This window comes from Emydura macquarii, unplaced genomic scaffold (assembly GCF_026122565.2).
Source record: "Emydura macquarii macquarii isolate MOO-44397 ecotype Brisbane River unplaced genomic scaffold, CSIRO-AGI_Emac_v2 contig_1045, whole genome shotgun sequence".
Lineage (NCBI taxonomy): Eukaryota > Metazoa > Chordata > Testudines > Chelidae > Emydura > Emydura macquarii.
The window spans coordinates 20982576-21003093 of record NW_027131182.1 but is presented as its reverse complement, the minus strand read 5'-3'; the positions used below and the strand labels follow the sequence as shown (position 1 = coordinate 21003093).

Here is a 20518-nt window from a genome sequence, read left to right as displayed (position 1 = left end):
TTCCATTATGCAGCAATACTATTCCACAAATATATATTTGTTGCCAACATTAAAGAATGTTACACCGCTGAAACAGTAGAAGTCACTGGCCAGACGTTTACAGGCAGGATTAGCTGAATTGGTAAACCAGTTTTTAACTGGAGTATCTTCTTCCATAGCTGTAGAGAAAATAATTGCTTATTTGTACTAGCTCATTCAAATTTGAGAAAACAATTGGCAATGTAAAGGGGCAGGAAAGCTAGCTTTCCTCTTCCAAGCAATGAATAAAAACCACTTAGCAGATAAAATATCCTGTTCTAGAAAACCTGGTGGACCCATTGATATACACAAATCCATTCAGTTCTTAGCTATTAAATGTGAGGTATTAAGATTTGGAAACTACCACCAGTCCAAGCAGTTATCAGATTTCCCTATCCAATTTTATTTCTACAGTTTAAAAAAAAAAAAAAAGAAAATGCTACTGTATACTCCATCTGGCATTAATCTGACAGTGATGACAAAGCCACACACTTCTGAATCATCATCATGATTCAATATAATTCAGTGATTTTTTTTTCTTTAAATGTATTTTAATGAGGAAGAAGAATTTATGTCTTGCAGCAATTGTTTGTAGGGTAATACAAATGCAAGGCTTAATTTTGTCTTTAACCAATGTTTTAAAATAATTTATTTTTAACTGCTGTGTTTGATACTGATATAGCTCAGCATGAGAATGTTTGTACTTCATAACTAGCAGAGATGCCAATTCTTGGATCCCAGCTTTACAAACTCGTTCAGGAAGCATTCTTTGCTTTTAATGTTCCTCCACCTCAAACGTGTTTTGCTGCTTGCTCTACATTTGTTACCTAATACTTATCCCTACAAGCCACTGAAGCATTCTGCTGGCATACAGCAGACACCAGACCAAGCACTACCTTCTTCAAGACATGGGTTCTTCATGCCTTCTAATGAGGTACAAGTTTCAGAATGTTAAAATAACACACACTATGTTTTTATTTAATACAAATAGATGGAAGTAAAATGTCCTGACCTTTCCACAGTAAGTTTTCTCGTGAACATAGCAAAATGAATGTAAACTCCCTCGGCCCACACAACTTTTCCAGATGTATCATTCTGCTCTGTGCCTAGACTGATGTAGAATGGAGTGGGAGTGCAGATAAGCTTGCTGTAATGAGATGTAGACCTGCACGTGGTAAGATGAGTGGCATAATTTTTTCCTTCTGCGTTTTTCTTCTGAAAATATTTTGTACTTTTAGTCAGACATCCATATTTTAAATATCATGGTCACATGCACTAAACACATACTAGTGTTATAAATAGGCTTTTATGACCCGTTTCTCTTAAACGTGTACAGCAGTGAGTAAAAGTCAATACTAATATGGGCCACACAAAAGTAGTATAACAGATGGAAGGGAAAGCAAAGATCTTCTCAAAAATATTCTTTATTATTATTATCCGTTGGATTATTATTATTATTATTTATTATCTGACGAAGTGGGTTTCTGCCCATGAAAGCTTATGTCCAAATAAATTTGTTAGTCTTTACGGTGTCACAGACTCTCGCTATTCTTTATAAAGTAGCTATTTTTTGTGTATGAATCTTTTTGGAACATTATTAATTCAATATCTAGCCCTGGTCCACACTCACCTGGTGATTCAGTGGCAGTCGATGAGAATTATGCAAACTACGCAGAGTAGCTTGCATAACTTACGTCGACTGCTGTGCTTCCCTTCTGCGCGCTGTCTGCGCTGCTGTTTCTGTCGCTGCAGCGCTACGCTACTTGATAGGGTGGTTTTACTCAGTTGACTTCCTAATCGATTGAGAGGGTCTACACTGACCGTTCAATCGATCCAGAAAGATCGATCTGGCAGCGGTGAATTTGCCGCCGTCAGTATAGACATGGCCCTAGAAGTTTCAACAATAATTTATGAATCGAAGATTCATTCTCATCTCTGGAAAAGACCCGCTCTTATCCCACATTCCCTCATTTAAGTATTTATAGTTGTTAGGTATCCATAGACTCCACCCAAGTTCTGTAATCATTGAGAATCAGTCAGTGTAGGAGATCCAGAGGGGAGAATTTCATCAAAAGAGTTCATCATAACTGTATATAATACAACGCACATACTCAAAAAGGCACTTTTGAGACTCTTGTCATGTCTGGACATAAGAAAAATATCACAATTACTTTTAAATCTTGGGAGAAAGTTAGTGTGTGAATTCAGTTAGCACAATTGCTATTAAGGCAGGTATTAGTGTCTATGATGAATTTTCTTCCAAACCAGCAGTGTCCACACACATTTTTACAACAGGCTTAGGAACTCTCATTATAACAAGTAAGGGTTTCTCCCAGATAGGAAACCAACTTGTCCTCATTTTCAGCAAGGCTATGGGTACTGTAGCAAAATGCCTGATCTGATTCGACTATTATTTCCTTGAAAATGATGTCAAAGTCATAACACCTTTCTAAGGTGGTAGACTGATGGCGCTGCTCCTCCTTCAGAGGCATATGGATCTAGTAGATTCCCAGATCCATCTGAGGCAAAAGTTTTTTCAGTCACTGGATTAGAAAATGGATTGGCTAGTAGGCCTTTGCCACTGTGTGCGTTCCACACCCAACCCTCTGTAGCATCTACACAAAACATAGTCCGTTTCCAGTGACCTACCATAGATGAAACTGGATGTTAGAAGATTTGAAGCATTGATAGTCAAAGAATAAATCCAATCAATTAATGGCTTAAGGAGTGTGTGTAATCCAGTGCTAAATTTGTGAATTAGGTCCTTCTCCAGCACCACAGCCTTGTTCAGGAGGCAATATGGACTACAAAATCCTAACCAGTGGCTCTTAGATAGATAGTGGCCAGCTAAGTACCTGGCAGTCAGATGTGGTGGTTGCTGTTCTATATTAAGCATTGTCCCTCTGAGTCAATACAGAATCAATGCTTTAGTGTGGTGTTTTAGAAGCACCCCGCTACTAGGGGTATAACAGCAATAATATTGTAGATTGTATTTCATAGCATGTTCCCATTGGGTACCTCAAACAACTTCACAGGCGGTAAGCATTAGGCTTCACAACGTCCCTATGAAGCAAGAAGGTATTTTTACCCTGTGTCTCGGAGGTATACAGTGATGTTGACTTCTCTGAAGATCACACAGAGAAACTTTCTGAGAGCTGGTATTAGAACCCAGGTTCTCTCTAGTGCCGTAACTATGAGATTGTCCTTCAAGTTCTCATCCCTTTCCAATAAAGGCCCCATGGTAGGACGGTAACATCAGGGTTCCAACCAAATTCAATTGATTACAACATACTTTTCATTTCCTGCCTTAAACTGTTGTGTGGAGGTACAAAGCTGCCACACCTGACTGCAGCCATATTTCAGAGGTGAGTGAAGTGATCCCTATAGGTGGCTTGCATTTTAGCTTGTTTGTAAAGCCCTTTGGGATAAAAGATGCTCTATATTTATATGTATTGCTGTATAAGACATGCCCTTACCTCATATAAATATTGTGCTCATAGTACTCAACTCTCATACAAGTCACTTAACAATTGCTTTAGTAAAAGATGCTAATTTTGAAGTGCCTTTTGTCTGAGCTATCCATAGATCTCAGCATTTTCTTTTTATTTTACTATGTACAACAAAAGATCCATTGTTTATCTCTTTTAATTTGTAGCAAAACATTCACATTTATCTTAAAAACATTGTGGGTTCAAGTCCAATTAATCACAAAGAAAGAATATCTGTTTGCAATTTAGAAAGAGTCCTATTATGTTTTTCAAGGCCTTGCTACTGGATTAAATTGTAGTACCAAGTAATCTCAGATTTGTGTGTAGTTTACATAGTTATCTAAAAAGTATTATTCATGTCAAACCATTATTTCAAACCAATTCATTCCTAATTTTCGTGCCACATGAATTGTGCTGTTTGCGTACAAAGCTGGGTTGTCATATTACATATTAAGGTTTTTCAAAGTTCAAATGGGTTCAATTTAAATCAAATGGGTTCATGTTACTACTTCAACCGCATGTACAAAATACAATGTGCAATTTATTTAGAATGTAAGTGGAAATTAAATAATAGAAATTAAAACTCCTTAAAGTAGTAGGGTTTTTGAGACTGAAATACATATTTTTTTAAATGAACGCATAATAAAATAATGACAACAAATCAACAGGGACACAGTTTTATATTTCATTTGATAAATTATACCTCTAGCTGCATAGTACCCTCTACCCTGGTCTCATAGCAATAACAAAAGGAATAACGCCACATACTGAATCATCAGGACCACTTCTATTGAAAAAACAGGGATGTTGCAAGGCCTCTATCCACATTATGACCCTACTTAACGTGAGAGATCTGACGTATTCATTCCCACAAAATGATTCCTGATTTAGAAAAATGTGAAGGAAAATATATCTAGCCTCTTCCTGGTTCTCCCATTGAAGCTGCTTTTCCATGGTACTGAGGTTAGCTTCTGTACTGCAGTGCAGAAAATCCCATGTACAACCCAGATCACTGTTCTGAACTGCACTGCTCTGAATGGGTTGGTTGAAATCTGTGTGAAGAGTAATTCTTAAAATGGAAGAAGCAAGAACTTGGATTTCTTCTGTGTGTGAGAGATGAAGGGCAGAGAGTGCAAAATTGGATAGGAAAGTTCATTTTAGACATTAAAAGTGAGAGCTAGGTTTCTAAACGGGTAGTTATCAATGGCTCAATGTCTAGCTGGCAGCCGATAACAAGCGGAGTGCCCCACGGGTCAGTCATAGATCTGGCTTTGTTCAACATCTTCTTTAATGATCTGGAGGACTGGGTAGATTGCACCCTCAGCAAGTTTGCAGATGACACTAAGCTAGGGGGAGTGGTAGATACCCTAGAAGGTAGGGTTGGATACAGAGTGACTTAGACAAATTAGAGGATTGAGCCAAAAGAAATCTGATCAGGTTCAACAAGGACAAGTGCAAAGTCCTGCACTTAGGATGGAAGAATTCCAAGCACAGCTACAGACTGGGGACCGATGGGCTAGGCAGCAGTTCTGCAGAAAAGGACTGGGGGTTACAGCAGATAAGAATCTGGGTATGAGTCAGCAGTGTGCCCTGGTTGCCAAGAAGGCTAATAGCATATTGGGCTGCATTAGTAAGAGCATTGCCAGCAGATCAAGCGAAGTGATTATTTCCCTCTATTCGGCATTGGTGAGGCCGCATTTGGAATATTGTGTCCAGTTTTGGGCCCCCCCACTACAAAAAGGATGTGGAGAAGTTGGAGTGTCCAGCGGAGGGCAACAAAAATGATTAGGGGAGTGGAGCACATGACTTATGAGGAAAGGCTGAGGGAACTAGGCTTGTTTAGTCTACAAAAGAGAAGAGTGAGGGGGGATTTGATAGCAGCCTTTAACTACCTGAAAGGGGGTTTCAGGGAGGATGGAGCTAGGCTCTTCTCAATGGTAGTAGATGACAGAACAAGGAGAAATGGTCTCAAGTTGCAGTGGGGGAGGTCTAGGTTGGACATTAGGAAAAAGTTTTTCACTAGGAGGGTGGTGAAGCACTGGAATGGGTTACCTAGGGAGGTGGTGAAATCTCCATGTTTAGAGGTTTTTAAGGTGCGACTTGACAAAGTCCTGGCTGGGATGATTTAGCTGAGGTTAGTCCTGCTTTGAGCAGGGGGTTTGACTAGATGACCTCCTGAGGTCCTTTCCAACCCTAATCTTTTATGATTCTATGAATGTCAGTGATCCACCCACGGCAGAAAGAAACTTGAAACTGGATCCTGCAACTCTTCTCATGCACAACATTCTTATTCATCATGTGTTTCTCATGTAGTCAATGGGGCTACATGTATGAATAAGGATGACTTGTTGTCATGCACAACATCCTTATTCATCATGTGATTCTCCTATTGTCAATGGGCTAAATGTATGAAAAGGTTGCAGGATAGGGGCCTGGGTTTGTATGATCAAAAATGGAGCATTAGGGTTTAAAAACTCAATTCAGGAAAAGGAACTGCCTGGTGGAGTGAAAAATAATGTCTGCAGAAGCCTCAGCCTTTTAAGGAAAACTATCATTTTGCCTCACTCTGAACTCCCACTGGAGTGAATTGGAACCTGCGTGCTCCCCGCTCCTTCAGTCTATATGATAACCCTGCTTATCACCAACACCTTTTCACAACCTCACAGGCTCCTCTTCCACAGAATAATGTGATAGTAGTCTTGTGATCTCATTGGCTAAGAACCTGACCTCATAGTTTAAGGGCTAATAGGCATGGCAGGGGAATATCCATGGCAATAAAGGTTTTTTATAAGTGATTTATGCTGACTTCTGGATCACACCAACTGACTTTAAAAGCTACTTTCCTAAAGTCGCATCATCAGCATTAATTTCTTCTCCTCCCTGCTCACCCTAATGCAATAACATAAGGCAACTAATACATGGATTATATGCAGAATTCCCAGCCTGTGCTTTGGGAATGCTGAGTAACGGAAGAATAATACCCGCTGGCTTCTCCCCTCCTCCCTTCATGATCAGACACTGAAAACTTTGCAGCAGATTTGGGAAGTTATTGCAAGTTCTCTAGCCCATCCCTATCAAAATGTTATCAAACTTTAATGATTGATTCATATACTCTAGAATACAGTGGTCTTTATCTTCACTATGTTGTTAAAAGTTACCAACCTCTAAAGGGAAATAATTAAAGTCACTCCTGATATGCAGTTCTTCCAGGCGGGCACCTTATTATAAAATGCTGCAGAAAGAGGTGAGACGAGGTATTAGGTTATGGAAACCCATCCAAAACATACTGTTCAGCTGCTGGATTTCTCATTGCCCAGAGCCTCAGAGAGATGAGTGTTACATTTGGATTTAAAATCAGTGCCACAGACTGTGTTTGTGGTAAGGCAATGAGGAGCAATACAGGGAATGCAATGTTAGCCCTGAGCAATGTATCTCTTTCTCAAGGAAACCCAATCTAAACATCTAGCACAGTCTTTGAAACTTTATAAACCTTTGTCTTGCTTCACAATTTTAAATAAAAAATAAACTGGTCAACTGATTAAATGTAGCTTATTGTAAATCTTCTAACAGTCATCTATCTTCTGGAGGACATACACACCACGGCAAAGAGTTGAAGCAGCAATAACCTTGCCAAGAGGAGATGTGTTTGTTCCACATTCTAAACATATGACGCAAGTTTTGTGCTGCAAAAAGTTATCATTTCAATTAAAGAGTTTTTGTTCTTGAGGATAAAAGGAAAGAAAACAAACACAAATATAACAGGCAGTGCATGTTTACAGATTGAAATGGATTAAGTATGTTTCACTGTTTTGACTATATGAATGCACTTATAATGGGATAAATTAACTAAAGGGGCCTCTGGAGCTAAATAGCAATGGCAAAAAATAAATACCTTAATTTTATGGAATAAGAACCAACTCTATTTATTTGCTTTTATTTACTACAGGGTGTTGCAGATTTTTCCCTTAGTTCCTATTTAAACAGGGTTTCTTTCTGCTTAATTTGCATTCAGAAGGCTATCAGGGAAATTTATTGAAATAATATGAATGTTTTTATCATTGTGGATTTATACATATTTGCTAATTTTCAAAAGAATGTCTAGTGTCTTACCAAAAAGTCAAGTACCAGTCATGTCTGTAGTGGCTGTGAGACATCCAACACCTAGATGAGTACGTTTTAAAATTAAAAACAAAGCAAACAAAACGATGAGGCCCAGTTCGCTATGTTTTGGCTCAAGTGATCCATTCTTCTGCCTGCCATCTAACTGCCTAACACATTACCGTCCAGCCAACTTTTCAGCCAGACTGACTAATGGAAGTACTTCCTTCCCAAGTCTGCCAACCACCCCTTTCTAGGTACCAGAACACAATGCCTTTTTTTTCTTTATTTCTCATTGATTCTGAGACACAAAATTACTAACTTCTTGAAAAGTAATTTCTTTCTTTGCTTGGCATGCATGCACACGTGTGGTTTCCCCCTTTTTCCTTTTAATCCATTTTACTGGAAAAAAAACTTGGCACAGCATTTTTTTGCTTCCTGTTAGTAGCTTTGTGTTCACTTTGCCCGTCTCTACATCCCTCTCTCCCCAAAATACTGGTGACTCTTTGTGTATGTTAGAGGAAAATATTCATCTTTAAAAACGTTTTTTTTCTGCTACAAATGGAAATCAGTGGATTACTCAGCCCCCATTACATCTTGTGAAATCTCTAAAAAACACAATGCTTCTTTGACTGGCTCGGGTGCCCATAACTTGTCAACACTGCTATGCTACTGCTGCTTAGACAAAGCAAGGGACTCTCCTCCAGATCATTTCAGTCCATGGTGCAAACCACACAGTGCTGGCAGATACTCAGTTAATGCATAGCAAAGAACCTTGTGCAGTTTGACACCTGATGGTCATAGAAATATACAACTGGAAGAGCCGTCAAGTGGTCGTCTAATCCCCTCTCCCCTTCTTGTTAAGGTAGCATTAAGTATGCCTAGATCATCTCTGACAGGTATTTGTCTAACCTGTTCTTAAAAATCCCCTGATGAGATTCCAGTACATTCCTAGGTAACTTGTTCCAGTGCTTAACTATCATTATCATTAGAAACTTTTTCCTAATATCCAACCAAAACTTCCTTTGCTGCAAACTAAGCCACTTATTTCTTGTCCTACCTTCAGTGGTCAAGGAGAACACTTGATCACCATCCTCTTTATAATAATCTTTTACATATTTGAAGAGTGTTGCATGTTCCTCCATGGCCTTCTCTTCTCTAGACTAAACATATCCAATTATTTCAACCTTTCCTCACAAGTCACGTTTTCTTAAACCTCCTATCATTTTTGTTGCTCTCATCTGGATTCCTTCAATTTGTTCACATCTTTCATAAAGTGTGGGGCCAAAACCTGGACTCAGTACTTCAGCTGAGGCTTCACCAGTGCCAGATGAAAGATAACAATTACCTCCCATGTCTTACATACAACATTCCTGTTAATACATCCCAGAATTATATTTGCCTCTTTCGCAAGAGCAAAATACTGTTGACATTTGTGATCCACTATAACAGCAGTATTGTTGCTTCACAGTTATTTCCCATTTTGTAGCTGTGCATTTAATTTTTCCTCCCTAAGAGTAGTACTTTGCACTTCTCTTTATTGAATTTCGTCTTATTTATTTCAGGCCAACCATCCAGTTTATGAAGACATCTTTGAATTTTAATCTAGTCTTCCAAAGCTGCTTAAAAAAGCCTCCCATTGTGGTGTTTAATTGCCTGTTTTAATTGCCTGTTTAATAAAAACAAATCGGTGGCTGGAGTAGAGTAAAATTTATTTTTTTCAAAAGATGATCTGTGATTTGGCAAAGATTTTTTTTCCCTTAAGGTGCTTTCCTGATGTATATGGTACAACCAATGATTATCTAAAATACTGTAGTGACATTACTGTAAACTGCAGTGCTTGGGGACAATACAGTAGAATAGTACAATATATTATCTAAGACAGTGGGTCTCAACCTCTTTTTTTTTTTAACCCAAGGACCCTTAAACTTAAATAGACAAACCTGTGGACCCCCAATTTCCCCCGATTTCTGCCTTCAGTTTGATCCTGCTTCCTGATGTAGCAGGGCAGAGCAATGGTATGCCTCCTTGGCTAGCTGCTGCCTGCTCGTGGAATCACTGGCTGTGAGGCAACCCCTTCTGATGACAGGGGGAGATCTCTCTTCTGCAGTGGCACTCTGATTTTTGGTTGTGCCCTCTCCAACCCAGACAGGCTGAGTGGCCTGCTGAGATGAGTCTGGGTGAGCAAGTGGGGCTCCTTCCCCAAACCCCGATGTGTGGGCTGAAGCCCAAGCTCCAGGATAAGCCGCTGAAGATCCAGAAAAATAGTGCTGTGTCCAAATATATTTATCAAACAACAATGCAAACCACAGCTATATATATAGGAGGAGAAAATACCTTATGTGTTTCAAGTTGAGAAGTTACTGAATGTTTAGCACCAGGGAAGCAATGATTTAAATGGGACTATTTCCCTGGCTTCTCTTCCACCAATATGTCATTTCTGGTCATGCAATTTTTAGTGGTCTCAATCTTGCTCACAACGGTCAAACGTAGAAACTTTCCACATTTTTCGTAAGTAACTTTACCCCTGTATTTGCAGTATTCTCCTTGCTTATTATAGGAAATCCTAGGAAATACTGCAAATACTCAGGGTACATTATTTAGGTACCTAGAAAAAACCTTTTCTTTGACTAAGGTGTATGTATAGAAAAGGACCTTTTCAAATATGACGACTCTACCAGAGCCTGGAAGGTACAGAGGAATCTTAAATCTCTAACCAAGTCTATGAGATTTATGAACATCTTTTCCCAACAGGGAGGTTGAGAGCAATTTTAAAATACTGAGAATGTCTTGAGTCCTGCCTGCCTCACAGGGGGTCTGAAAATTAATTGGTTCATGTTCTTAAAGTCCATTTAGATCCACAGGAGAAAGATAATCTAAGAGCACTTCTTAGTCAATATAACTTATATCTCCCAGGGTTGTGAAAAAGCAAGTTACAGTGACCTAAGCGCTGTCCACCTATGTCGCCAGGAGATGCTCTCCTGCCGACATAGCTTCTGCCTCTCGCAGAGGTGGAGTAATTATGCCGAGTGGAGAGCTCTCTCCTGTCAGCATAAAGCATCTTCATCAGATGTGCTACAGAGGTGCAGTTGCATCAGTGCAGCTGCGCCGATGTAGCGCTTCTCGAGGAGACTAGCCCCAAGAGTGGAAAATATTATATAGTCAGCCTTGCAATTTAAAAACACAAAGATAGTTTAACCAGAAGAAATTCTTGGGCTTTAAAAAGTCAGCTAGCAACAGAAGCAGCAACATTTAGCAGAGGAAACAGCTGTAGCTATGAAGAAGCAGGAACCAAGACAGTGAAATGAGGAAACGTGTGCTTATTTACGAATAAAGATAATGAAGTGTGCCAATGTTATGTGCTGTGCAGGGAAACATGAAGGAAAGGGACACAGACAAAGAACACAGAGATCTGTATATATTATTCTGCCTCCCAGGCTCAAGGACAAAGTGTACACATGACTGATGATGGCATGAAAAGAGGAGATGATTGACAATGGAAGCCAAAGGTTGGAGCAACCAAAGATGCAGCAAGAAGAGTTTTGAATTAGTCCCAAGTTTTGCTGAGTAGATAGCAACTGTCAGAGTTCCAAAATGGTGTGGACTGTAAAAGGGACTTTAAGCTAGGATGTGCTGGGCAGAGGGAAATTTCCACTTTTGTGAGATATGTTGTACACATAGACGTTTCCCTGTGCCCATCCCTTTCTAGCTTAAAGCCCCTTTTACAGTCGTCAGCATTCTGGAACCCTGACTGGTGCTAAATCTTCAATCAGCTCTTGCAATGTCCTTCTTGGTGCACATAACTCTCCTCGCCCCGCCCCCTGTACATGTGAGATTGGCTTCTTTTGGCCAGCAGTGTCCATAAGGGCCACAGCTGCATGTTGGATGTCCTTGTGCCCCACTGCCTTCTATAAGAGGGTGGGCACAGTGGATTGGGCCCAACCATCCCTCAATTCCTTCTTACAGTCCGTTGTAAGAAGATGGAACCCTTGCAGTGTTTAGCTGTTTCTTTGCAACTCTGTTGCTGTTAGCGTTAGGGGTTGGTTAGTACGTTATTAGAAAGTCTAACTTTTAGTTTTTAAAAAAAGAAAATGTTTTATTATTTTTAACCAACTTTTCATGGATAAATGAAGGCTCAGAGATGCTCAAAGATGATAGGCTCAGAGCAACCCGTCCCTCCCCTCCCTCCACCTTTGTACAGGCTGAAGCTAAATCTCTGTGGCATAAGATATGCCCTCCTGTGATGTTTCAACAAGGGACACTCCATATGTCATTTTAGTTTATGTGAAGGGTTCCTTCTTCGCTCTTTTCCCAAGCAGACGCTGAAGGCTAGAGAAATTCCCATTTAAAGTTATTGCTGCAGTGCTTCACGAATGCCTCCTAGAACACAGAGACAAAGGATGTAGCAAGAGCTGGTTGAAAAATTTCCATCAGAACATTTTTCCATTATGTATCATTTCATTGAAATTGGAATTTTCTGTGGGAATGTGTCAATGTTGACTACATTTCATTTTGAAAAACAGAATGAAGTGTTTCAATCATGTATTTCTGGAATGAGAGGTTTTGACTTTTTGTTTAGAAATGTATTTTATATTTTAAAAAACATTTTAAATATAAAAAGGTGAAATCAAAGTAAAATATTTCAGAGTTATCAGCATGAACTATTTCAATTGGTTGGAAACATTTTTTTTTTTTTTGTAAAGTTTAGCTTCAAGGGAAAATGTCAAAATTCAACGTTTTGTTTCAACTTGGAACAAAAGAAAAATGTGAAAATCACAAACTGTCCCTCAAAACAGAGATTCTGATCCCTGCACATTGCTAGATATACATCAGTTCTACCTCTAGTCCCTTTTGGCTAATGTCCCAATTAGCTGTAATTCCACCCCAAACTGCAGGACTAATAGACCCCAGTTGGTGACATCAGTCTATTGCCAGTTCCTTCAAGAAGCGCCAGCATAGGCTGGGCGGTTCTGGCATGCCGCTTTGGTGAACATCTCAATGCACCCACTGATCACCTAGCCTGCCCTGACTGACACAGATGTTCAGAACAGTGATCAGAGCCTACCCCCAGACCCAGCAGTGTTACAGCAGACAGCTTGAATGCAGGCTGGCTGGGTGTCCTCCACCAAAAAAAGCTGTTCTTCTTAAGTTCAAAACATTCTGTCAAAGGCTTCAATTAGGCTGATGTGTAAACCCAAATGGAAGAGGTTTTCTCTGTGGGCATCTCAGCATGAGCTGTCTCCCTTGACGCTGCCCATTTCAACACTATTGGCGTATTTATTAGTCCTGAAACAATATAGACTTTCTATTAGTTGTTAAGGGTCCAGATAGTGGCAAAATCTGCACATCATTCTTCTATCCAGGGCCATGCTATTTTCTTATCCTATAGTAGTTAGATTCCGTAGGGGTCTTATTCATGTTTTAATTCCAGTTTGGGAGCCCCTCCTTTTCTTGGGACCTCAACATTGTATTAATAGGGTTGATGGGTGGCCCCTTTGTGCCCTTATCAACTTGTTCCCTATGCCCATCTGTCAATGAAGACTTCCTTTGTAGTAGCCCTTATATCTGCTCAAAGGGAAGGATTCAGCCCTCCTAGATAGTCCCTTTTATACAGTGTTTCATAAGGCCAGGGTTACTCTCTGGCCTCATCCCAAATTCCTGCCCAAAGTTGTTCCAGCATTACACGTGAACCAATTTATTCATCTCCCCGTTTTCTTTCCAAGCCTCACTCAACCCCAGTGGGGAGCTAGACTTCATTTGGTTCAAGCAGTAAGGACATTGTCATACTACCTTAAAAGGACAAAATCATTCAGGAACACACCTCATCTGTCTGCTGGCAGGGTTAAAGGTCAGGCAATATCACCTCAGAGATTATCCAAGTGGGTCTCCAATAGTATAAGAAAATGCTATGAGTTAGCCACGTTAGATCCACCTCATGCCACCTGTACTCAGGAAGCTTCTGCTACTTGCTTGAAGAATGCCCATATTTCTAAAATGTGTAAGGCAGCTATGTGGAGGTGGGTAATTTGGTAGAGCTTTCTAGCCTGATGCCCACTTTGGTAAGGCTTTCTGGCAGTCATTACTTAAGTAGGGCTCTTGGTAACTAACAAGCAGTTGTCTGCTTGCTTGAAGGTGGGTACTAAGAGTGGAATCCGGGTGGATAACCGCTTGAAGAAAAAAATAGTTACTTCCCTTGCAATAACGGAGGGTCTTTGAGATGTGATGCCCACATGGAGTCCATGAGCCTTCCTCTTTCCCTGCTACTACAGAATCCTACTGCTCTGCGAATCTATATTGGCAAAGGAATTGAAGGCGGGTTGGGTCAACTCCTCCGCTAAACCCTCAAGTGAGAGGACACAAAGAGATTCAGGGCACAGGCAGGGCCTTCAGTGCACACTGCTGGACAAAAGAATCTAATTTTGCATTCATAGGCTTCACATGCACCATCAGTGTAATCTGTGTTGGTGTGAACAACAGATACTATAAGGAAAGTAACTGTTCTTTAACTTAGAGGATTCTGGCATGTATAGAAAGTGTAATTTTAAATGTCTGCTGTTTTGAAAGACTTCTACCATTTGTGCCCGTTGATTTTTTTAATGAAGAAACTGAGAGTAGGTCTACTATACAACAACTGACCTAGCTACATTTTTCATAGTCGGTATATGTAACTGCTTCCTACAGCCATGGAAGAGGGTTTTCCATTAATGTAGTTAATCCATCTTTCTGAGAGGTGGTAGCTGGAATTCTTCTGTCAACCAAGCGGCCGCTACATATAAAGACTAACTACATCACATAGGGCTAGAAATTTTTCACAGATCCTGAACGATGTATCTAGGTCAATCTAATTTTTAGGTTCAGACCGGGACTGAGTAGAAGCTAGCGCACACCCAAGTGGGAAGCCTTTCCCACGAAAAGGGGACTCTGGATATGCACTGCAGAAAATTTTGAAAGCCAGGTTCAATTTCCTCCCTTTTAGAATATTTTAAAACCTCTCAAAACAGAAAAAGTTAATGCCAAGTAAAGTAAACACCTAGCTGATATTCAGCTGCAATTCTGTGTCAGGATCAACTGCATGTGTCAAATTAAATACCAATGAATGCACAACAAACACAATTTCTGCTGCTTCTCCCTACATGGAAAGATTAGAAGAGTTGATGTACAGCTTAATGAAAACACCAGTAGAGCAATTGATATCTGCAAATATATAATAGGTGTAAATATTAAAGAGGCAGAGGATAGTTCATATATATAATTAGGCGTAATGAGCTCAAGTAAAAAGGAGGGCATTTTAGTCATGTAATTATTTTTATCTGTATGTTGACAAGGACTCCGCATATCAAAACCACAGAGGAAGACACAGTTTGTACTAAGTTCAGACTGAGTTTTTGTCTAGTTAAAACCCTAGAAACCATGCCAGCAGGACAAACCTGCATTGGCTAGGAGATAGACTGAATGCCTAATTTCTCTAAGTTTACGTTTAATAATGGAACTGATTGCAGAAAAGTGTGTCAGTTGTTTTGGTAAAGTGAGTGAAGAAATTTTCATGATGTTATTTTCTATTTTCTGAGCAGCTCTATTGCTGTGCAGAAAAAAAATCAATAAAAAAAAATTTGCAAAATGCTTATCTAGCAACACTTTTAAAAATTAAAATCCAGGGAATAGAAGGCTGGAGTTCCCAATAAGCAATCTTTGTCTCTTGACTGCAATACATGAAAGATGAGAACTAGTCTTTTATGTAGTAAAATAACAAAAGGGCAGAGGGAGTGACTTGGAGGAGTAAAGATGTCTTTGGATGCACAGCTAACAGGTCCAGATTAAATATACAGATTTATTAAGCATCTCTTAAACCATAACATAATCTGTTAGAACCAACACCACAGTGCCAGACCAAACTCTTTAACCAGGCATTTCCTTTAATGTAAATTTTGTTTTGAGAGTCTCATCCAGGATGACAATGACATTCAGCAAATGCTTGTTTTATTGTGTGAAATCCAAACATTTATACTCTCCACACCTGGGATCCTGCAGAAATAAGGAAGGGAGATGTAAGGGTACAGAGGGGCAAGCTTAGGAGTAGGAGAGAAAGAGGAAAACAGGCTTGGAAAGAGGGGGAGCAGGTTGTGACACAGAAGGAAAAAGTGTTGGAGTGGAAAAAGGAGGAAGGGGAGAAAGCATAGAGGATGGAAGGAGGCTGAAATCAACAGAAGACAAAAGGAACCCCAAGAAGAGAGATGCTGTCTATCAACCATACTGTTCAGGCTTGAGTGATAGCCCCTGTTGTCCTATTTATTTTATTTATAGGTAATTCCATGGTTGTAGCATCTAAGTGCCTTTGGGCTCTACTAATACTACAGAACCATCAGGTGAGCACACACTAGACACATATGGTGTCAAGGCAACAACCAGTTGGCCTTTCAAACTATGGTGGAAACTCAGGGAAAGGGGAAAGAAAAGAAATCACATGCAAACAAGTCCTGATATTGTTCCAGTTACTACAGCCAGAATTTTATTAGGGATATCATATCATGTCAGTGCTAATTAAAGTTAAATTTGTGCCAGCAAACCCATTATAAACCACCGTTTCAGGCACTTATCACTTGGCTGTAATAGGCTGTTCTGGGAGCAACAAATTTTCGTTACTTATAAAATGAAATATCAGTTTGTGTGTATTGAAACTGTAAAACCCAGAAGGGATTAAAAAACAGGCCTCAGTAGTGGAACACAGAAAGTATTATCAGCACCCCTTTGACAGCACGCATTACATCAGTATTCAGATACCATAACAACATTGTAAATAGAGATTAAAATGTTTCTCAAACAGAGGCAATCAATTGAAATTAATGAACTCTCAGGGCTGCTACAGCATTTAATTAAAGGCCTGTATAAACAAATATACCTTGGATAGTGGCCTGAAGTTTGATAACCATAGGCTTTGGAAGGCTACCAGAGCAAGAAGCAAGTTCCATAACTAGAGAGCCTTCAACTGCCCCACTGCTGGTCCTGGTTGATAAACCAGAAGGAACCATCACGTGAGATGAGCACAGTCAATCTGGGAGACAGCACTGAGGGACATAGGAAGAGAGGCCTTCTCTCATGTAGCTGAGGCTGAGGTTAGTCAGAGTTTTCTAGCACCTCATAAAAACCGCTAATTGTATCCAGATGCTGATAAGCATCTATTGCAGAGGGCAAAGTGTAATGCTCATTTTTCTGTCTGGCTTATGGGTACTCAACCCAAGTGGTCATAAGCAGGATTGGCGCTGGCGGTGCAGGATGGGGTAATTGTTTTATGTTAGTAGAAGGCTTCCAGCATAGCAGCTGAGACCTTTCTTTTAAGCAGCCATAAAGCTTCATAGATTCTAAAGCCAGAAGGGACTATTGTGCTCATCTAGGCGGTCCTCCTGTGTAACACCAGCCATAGAACTGTCCCTCCCCCCAAATACCTCCTAGAGCCTATCTTTTGGCAAAACATCCAACCTTGATTTAAACTTGCCAGTGATGGAGAATCCGCCACAATCCTTGGCAAATTGTTCCACTGGTTAATTACTGTCATTGTTAAAAACACTAGGTACCACTGGAGCCAGAGTCCTGAGTGCAGGGCGTCTTGCAGCAAGTTCCAGTCAGTATTAAAGCAATACACTAGACTAGTTGCTTAAAAAGTGAGGTTAATTATTTAAAGACTTCAACATTAGCGGCATTGTACAGAGGACAGTGGTATTCACAAGTCCAACACTTTGAATGGAAGGTATTGACATGCACTACCGTTAGGCAAAAATTGATTTTCTGACAGACGGGCCCAATCAAGTGGCCACTCTAATTAAAGTGCATTACATTGTGTAGGTGCTTGAGGTGCCGCCGCGCCACCTGGCTCAAAGTGGTCTATGGAGGGTTTACAGTTTGGTTCAATGGCTCTCAGCATCCCCCACTATAAAACTGTTCCAGCATTCTTGTTATATTGTATTCTCAATAATCCATTAAAAGCGTGGCAATCGTGTGTGAAAAACCCAGTTTATTAGCAAGATGTCATGTAGTTCATGCAATGGAGTTTGCAATTCACCCCCTTTCATTTAAAAACATGCCTTATGATTGTGTAAACGGATGTAGTATCATCTGCCTGAGTCCGTGGGGAACCTGAAACAATACCTCCAAGAGATGTGAATTGCCCCAGTCAGCTCCATCAGGGCCTCAGCAATGCAGGGGCTATGCAAGTTGGTATTTCTTAAGAGGCCACAGAATTCATGGACTTCCGTATTTTGCTTTTACCGCTTACTCAACTTTTTGTTTTCTGTCTCCTAATCTGCCTGTACCCACCTCTTGCACGTCTGCTTTCCCCACTGTGGGGAATTAATTGGATTTCAGTGTGCGCTCCCTGCACTGTTCCATGGAAGTAGGCAGCAAGGGGTTGGAAAGTAAGAGCCAGAGTCCAACTTCTATCCAGGAGGGAGAGCAGGGGGGGGTGCCAGAAATGTAGGATGATAAGCTAGGCCATCTGGGGAACAATGCAGCAATGGAGAACTAGGGAAATGAGCTGCTGAATCTGGCTACAACCTCCCAGCTTCCCTGGCACACATGAAGGGAAGGAAGTTTGGAGTTAGGATGCCAAGCCAATTTCATGGGAACTGAGACCTAAGGAATAGAGACTGTCTGGAAAGCATGATGGAAAACCCATCCTTGAAAATAATCATAGAAATGTAAAACTGTATGGGGCCTTGATAGGGCATCTAGTCCAGCCCATTCACTGAGGCGCAACTAAGTTTTGTTTAGACCATCCCCGAAGGGGGTTTGGAGGTTTTTACGAACAGATTAGAGATTCCACAATCTCTTTAGGTAATCCTTTCCAGTGCTTAACGACCCTTACAGTTAGGAAGTTTTTCCTAAATCTCCCTTACTGCAGTTTAAGCCTTTTACTTCTTGTCTTGTCCTCAGTGAACAGGAGAACAATTTATCACTCTCCTCTTTATAACAACCTTTTACATACTTCAAGACTGTTATCATGTCCCCCCTCAGTCTTTGGTTCTCCAGACTAAACAAATGCAGGTTTTTTCAATCTTCTCTTGTAGGTCATGTTTTCTAGACCTTTAATCATTTTTGTTGCTCTTTTCTGGACTTTCTCCAATTTGTCCACTTCTTTCCTGAAGTATGGCACCCAGAACTGAATACAGAACTCCATCTGAGGACTTATTAGTGCTGAGTAGAGTGGAAGAGTTACTTCTGGTGTCTTGTTTACAACATTCCTGCTAATATATATTCTCAAATGATGTTCGTTTTTTGGGGGAGGGAGTTTGCAACAGTACTACATTGACAACTCATATTTAGTTTGTGATACACTATATCCTCCAGATTCTTTTCTGCAGTACATCTTCCTAGGTAGTGATTTCCCATTTTGTATGAATGCAATTGATTATTCCTTCCTAAATGTGGTTCTTTGCATTTGACCTTATTGAATTTCATCTTATTTATTTCAGACCAATTCGCCAGTTTGTCAAGCCCATTTTGAATTCTGATCCTGTCCTCCAAAGCACTTGAAACCACTCCCTTCCCTGAGGTTATAAAGTTATAAACCCAACTTTATAACTGTACTGTTACCAAATATGTTCCGAGGGCTGATTAAATCAAATTCTCACTTAGACCCATGGCCGATGAGCCTGTTCATACTTAGGGTAACATCAAATGAACAGCTTAAAATTTATTTTAGGCTGACCCAAAGTGTTTGTTCCAAAGTCTGCAACCTCTATCATTCGTTCGTCTAATTAGGACACTCACGATATTATTCTGATAAGGAAATGGGTTTATTTATGAAATGAGAATTAGAAGCAACTTTAACCCTCATAGGCATAAGCCTAGAAACTAACAATTAAATGGTTATCACTCACAACAGGAACACACAGGGATGAATGGACGGACACTGGGACCAAGGGTGGAACTCGGGAACACAGGATCAGGAATACAGGGACATCAATGGACTCCAGGACTCAGGTAAGTTATCTTCTTTCTTCTCTTCTTTCCTCCAGCAGGTGGGTACACGTGCAACTGACTGCCACTACAACGGACAGCATGATGCTTTGGAGCTGCAAAACCTTTATAGCTTGTTTTCCCCCCGTTTTGCACATGGCCTTAGCCCTTGGTGCACATGGTACTCTTTTATGCACATGGCACCTTAGATTTCTGCACCCGACACTCTAATTCTTTGCACTCAGCCCTTTGAGCCCCAAAGTTCACACAGGGGTCACATATAACTCTGACTACTAACAATTAAGTTTCTTACAGGGTAACAGTACTCTCTATGTCATTATCCAAATAATTTATGAAGATGTTGAATAAAACTGGACCCAGGACAGATCCCTGTGGGATCCCACTAGATACATGTCATAACTTCTAATTTATATCATTTACTATCTATTGCCCCCTTTTTCCATTTTTTATATGTTGCTCTTTGATTTCAGATTGCTGCATTATTTCACCACTGAACCAGGATGAGCTTTTAGCCAAAGTTTTCTTCTTCTTCTTTTTTTTTTTTTTTTTTTTTTATTGTGGAATTGTGAGCTTTTTGGCCATCTAATAAACTCATCTGAAAGAACTCCCAATTTTCATTAAAATTTTCTGTCTATATTTTCCCTCTGCCCAGATTGAATGTAATCAGGTAATGATCATTGGTCCCTAGGCAACCAGCAACTTCCAATCCATAGAGTCATTCATCTGTATGTGTCAGAATGAAGTCCCAGATAGAATTATCCATGTTAGGGGTAATAGCTTTTATGTTAGACAATTTTCATCTATCATTTTTGCAAATGTTAATGATATTTTACCTCTGGCTCCATGAGACCTCCAGCATATATCAGCTCAGCTGAAGTCTCCATAACAACACACCTTTTTCCCCACACATGGCATGCAGGTGCTTAAGGAGTAACTCATCCTGT

The 20518-nt window shown here is 40.2% G+C and overlaps 1 protein-coding gene across 1 annotated transcript in view; it reads left to right on the top strand.

Moving 5' to 3' along the window:
- Window positions 1-20167, top strand: part of ARL15 (ADP ribosylation factor like GTPase 15) — a 287229-nt gene extending 267062 nt beyond the window's left edge. Inside the window, exons 5-6 of the mRNA XM_067545616.1 lie at window positions 19480-19577; window positions 20045-20167. Of these exons, the coding sequence (XP_067401717.1) occupies window positions 19480-19577; window positions 20045-20078 (132 nt within the window). The 3' untranslated portion in view covers window positions 20079-20167. The remainder of the gene's footprint in view (window positions 1-19479; window positions 19578-20044) is intronic.
- Window positions 20168-20518: the final 351 nt, after the last annotated feature.